The 4,911-nt window shown below is 46.5% G+C and overlaps 1 protein-coding gene across 1 annotated transcript in view; it reads left to right on the forward strand.

Moving 5' to 3' along the window:
* The first annotated feature begins 3,606 nt into the window (after positions 1 to 3,606).
* Positions 3,607 to 4,911, forward strand: part of LOC122260364 (uncharacterized) — a 36,993-nt gene continuing 35,688 nt past the window's right edge. Inside the window, 3 exon segments of the mRNA XM_086556150.1 lie at positions 3,607 to 3,628; positions 3,919 to 3,983; positions 4,645 to 4,777. Of these exon segments, the coding sequence (XP_086412276.1) occupies positions 3,607 to 3,628; positions 3,919 to 3,983; positions 4,645 to 4,777 (220 nt within the window).

Genomic DNA, 4,911 nt, shown 5'->3' on the forward strand with positions numbered 1-4,911 from the left:
TGGCTTACAAACTGATGGCACCGGTGACACTGGGTGTTTACAAACTGTTGGCACCGGTGGCAAAGAGAGGGGAGGTGGGTTACAAACTGTTGGCAGCAGAAGCAGTCAGTGGTGCCAGATGGTCTGGTGGCTTACAAACTGGTGGCCAGGCGTGGGCGTGGATGCCACGATTTTGCTGGTATCGGACTCACAACTCCGAAGAAGCCGCTACGCCGAAGCTAGCCTACCTTTGATATTGAGAAGAAAAAAATAAAGGTAATTGGAAGAATGAAAATTACGTCGAAGTTCCCGCCCGCCGCCCACTCCGCCTGTATAGTAAGAAGTTTGCCGCCCGCCCACACCACAGTAAGAACTTCCCCGCCCACCCGCCTGTTCTACCTGTCCTGACAAACACCGCCGCCCATAGCAGCCGACCTGTCCGTGCTAAGTAACTTCCTGCACGTCGACACCCATCTTTCAAGGCAACCCAAGACTGCCCCACCGCGGATTTTGGGCTTAACACGAGCGCCCCCAACTCCCAGGAAGGGTCACGAAGTCTCTGACACGAGCAGAAAAGGCCACAGATGAGAAGTCAAAAGGACCACCACACCGATCCGCGATACGACCCACCCCCCCGACCTACGACCCGCCTGCAGACGCCATCTACATGTTGACATCGTGACATCAAAAAATCCCGCGTCTCGCTAAGGTTATTTAGAGAATTCCCACCCAGGCTCTTTTTATTTTGTTAGGTTTCGTTAGATTTCGTTAGGATTTTGTTGCATTTGATTAGTATTTTATTTCTTGATAGTTAGGGAATGTATTTTTATTAGGGGAGTTATTTAGTTTAGGAATTTTCTATGCTATGTTGTTATTGTGATATTTGATTTTTTTTTTTTCTCGTGATTGTACCTCTGTTTTTCTATTGTGAAACACCTGCACGGAAGTGTGATTCCGCAGGACTTCCATCCTCTTCCCTCCCTTACGCTTAGGTGTGAACGAATTAATCGTTGAAAGGAAAAGTCCCCCCCCCCCCCCCCCTCCCCCACCCCACCCTCTCTTCCCCCTGTTTCCTCATCTCGCCTTGATGACCCCGTTGTTTTTTTTTTTTATAACGGCCTCTCTGACGGCCTACTGAATTTCTTTCTTATTTTATGTGAAGAATGGCTTGAATATTCTGAAGTTCTGTTCTGTATTCTGAAGTTCTAAGCATCAGATATTTTCATACGGTATATATTGTTTCTTCGCTCAATTTCTTCGCACGTGCCAATATTTCAGACCCTCCCCTTCATGACCTGACCGTACCCCGTTGAAGTGTGGGGATGTTGTTTAGATGATAGGGAAAAATGTGGGAATAAAAAATGGGTGCGTTTGAACTATGATTAAGTCAACAGTAAGATAGCTAGATACAAAAGGCAGTGTCAATGTTTTGCTTCCTTTTTGTCGTTTACTTAAAACAACCCTTATTGTTTTTTTTTTTTATATTTTCATTATTCGGACAAGGTAATTTGGAGATTTTCTGGCTTTACTCTCCAAAATATTTGTTCTGAAAGTGAATCCATACAAGATTTTACATGTTCGATTACGATTATCGAAAGGGCCGATATCGTATTTAGACTATGTAAATTCTTGACAGTTTTTCACTTTCATTCCGAATCTGTACTGGCGATGAGTGTTGCCTGATTCCTATATTCTGTTACCTTTGTACTTCTTTCATCGACACCTGCTATTTCTACTCTGATTTTGCAACCTCGGACAATATATTCTGGAGATATTTTATTGACTGTTAATCTCCGAATATTTGTTTTGGAAGTGAACCTTGAAAGATTTTCCATGCTTAATTACAATTATCGAAGCGGACGCGATTTGTATTAGACTGTAAATTCTTGACAGCTTTTCGCTTTCATTCCGAATCTGTACTGGCGATGAGTGTTGCCTGATTCACACACTATTTCACCCTTTGAGTCCAGTGTAATGTCTTTTCTTACTCGTTGTTATTTTTGTGTTTGTCTACTTTTATGAACCCCTTTCATCGCAACCCACACGTGCTATTCCTATCTTTGCTATTACCGCTACGTATTTTTTATACCTCTGCATCCTTTCCTCCCACCTGCAACTTCGGATAATGTATTCTGGGAGCAAGCAGACAGTTTATTGACTGTTCCTCTCCAAAACCCATAATATCTGTTTCGTAGATTAAAGTGTACACACTCACTTTGAAAGATTTGATCCCACCAAGCAACATCTCCATTTCCACCATACCCACCATCCATACTAAATTGCAATTATCGGCCCACAGGAGAAGCGAAGAGAGCAGACATCAGCGCCGACCAGAAAAACCTTCATCGACCCTCCTCCCCATTGTAAAACAGTTTAAAACATGTAATTTCTTAATAGTCTTTACTTTCCCTCCGAATCTGTGCTGGTGATCAGTATTGCCAATTTTTATCTAATCAATTTATTTCCTTCTTTCACCGCTCGTTAAAAGACTACCCCCCCCTACGCCTCTTGTTATTTTTCTCGTAGACCCAGAAAGAAGTGCTATCATGTTTGTATTCTTTGTTCTCTGTATCTTGTCATCCTCAAACCTTATCTCTTGAGCTTGCACATATTACTTAGTTTCGATTCTTCTTTTGTATGTTCTCTCCAACCCGACTTGGCAGCTTGCCTGCCCACCCACACCTATCCGTGCAGTCTACTCCCTAACAGCCTCAAAGTGTTATTATTGTTGTTTGAGGCATCAGTCACGTCTTGTAAGCGTCCCGGCGCTCGCCTGCAGGGCCCCCCCCCACCCACACGCCAACCATACCCCATACCGCCACAACCACGCACGCCCCCCAAGATGTCATTTTTTGTAGCATGCAAGACGCATGAGGCATCTGTAAGCCGTGCAGGGCGCACCGACAAACACCCACCCCCAGGGACCCCCGCCCACCCGAATCGCACTCCAGCATGTCATTTTTGTCGCCCAGCCATGCAAGACGACTCTCATGAGGCATCTGTAAGCCGTGCAGGGCCCCCCCGCCGCGCCACCCCGCACGATGTCATTTGCTCACCTTGTAGCCATGCAAGACGACCCCACCCCATGCCCACAATGACCCGCGCCCCATGAGCATCTGTCCCCCCCTAGCCGTGCAGGGCCAACAGCACGCATGTCATTTTTTGTACCACAAGCCATGCAACGCCCGACGCATGACACCCCCACCAGTTAAGGCATCTGTAAGCCGTGCAGGGCGCACGCATGTCATTTTTGTAGCCATGCAAGAAAAAACGCATGAGGCATCTGTAAGCCGTGCAGGGCGCACATGCAAAACCACCGCATGTCATTTTTGTAGCCATGCAAGACGCGTCTCTACCAAGGATGAGGCATCTGTAAGCCGTGCAGGGCGCTGGCGCACGCATGTCATTTTTCGGGGTTAGTAATTTAGCCATGCCAGACGCATGAGGCATCTGTAAGCCGTGCAGGGCGCAAACGGCGCACGCATGTCATTTTTGTAGCCATGCAAGAAGCATGAGGCATCTGTAAGCCGTGCAGGGCGCACGCATGTCATTTTTGTAGCCATACAAGACGCATGAGGCATCTGTAAGCCGTGCAGGGCGCTAACCACGCATGTCATTTTTGTAGCCATGCCAGACGCATGTGGTATCTGTAAGCAGTGCAGGGCGCACATGTCATTTTTGTAGCCATGCAAGACGCATGAGGCATCTGTAAGCCGTGCAGGGCGCACCCATGACATTTTGGTAGCCATGCAAGACGATGAGGCATCAGTAAGCGTGCAAGGAGCACCAGGTTTTTATGTGGTAATCCACCCCCCCCCCCCCCCCCCCCCTCCCAGCGGACGAAAGTTTCCCGCAGTTTGATATATATGTAACCCCCCCCCCCCCTCCCAACTCACCCTGTATAGCTACTGTGTTGTGTTGGTGCATGTTTTCACCAAGGTAGAACGGTGGTTGAGTTGTTACAGTGTTGGGTGCATGCAAAGTCACCCAACCGCACCTTTGAGGTACAGGGCATCGCGCCAGTTACGCCTGACCACCGTAACTAGCTCACCTGTATCCTTAAGTGTGATGGGGTTTGAATTGTTTGCCCGAGGGAGCCACTGTACGACCCCACCCTCGGTGCACTGACACCACCAGTCGTGATACAAGATATTTTTTTTTATGTATGTATTCTCCAAAGCACTGCCACCTGTCAAGTACTGTATCTCATGAAGTCATAGTGAGATTTTTGTTATGGGAATAAGCTGATCCTACACACTTTTATGAAACCTTTTTTCTATGTGTTCTTTTAGTAATTTGCAAGTTCTTCTAGCCTATGCTCACTCGGAGTCGTTTCCTAACTCCACTGACTATGCAAGCTTGTCATGTTATGTTATTACTCTCCCTCATCTCGCTTAAGCAATCACACATTTGCTTTAACTACTTTCTCACACATAATGTTTTTCTATACTCACAGCCAAATTGTATTTCTGTATGTATTTTATTCTTGTATTTTTCCTGATATATGTGTATGTTTTTGGAGCCATCACTTAGGGCCCACCTGTTCACTGCAGTTACCCATTTTATGTTGTCATGAGGCCAGACTCAGTGCCTACTCTTACACTGCAGTTATTTAAACGTTTCCCGTACAATACATGTTACATGCTTTCTAGGGCCACTGATTAGTCGTCGTCGCCCATTGGTGCCGCTGTGCTAGCCGATGAATTCGATAATGTTTTGGCTTATGGTAGAATGTCACAGTTACCTGCGAAGTCTGGTGTAGATAGCCTCCACCTGTATATGAACCAGGAGCCCACTTGTAGGGTGGAGACATTGATTTTAGCTAGATCGTAGTAGTTAAAGCCTGGTAATTTCTCTAACTAAGATACGACGGGGGTGGCCCCGTCTAGTAGCGTGGTCCGAGCGATGTAAGGCACTAGTAATCGATATTAT

This window comes from Penaeus japonicus, unplaced genomic scaffold, assembly GCF_977035675.1.
Source record: "Penaeus japonicus unplaced genomic scaffold, GWHDUDI00000001_assembly GWHDUDI00000032, whole genome shotgun sequence".
Classification (NCBI taxonomy): Eukaryota; Metazoa; Arthropoda; class Malacostraca; order Decapoda; family Penaeidae; genus Penaeus; species Penaeus japonicus.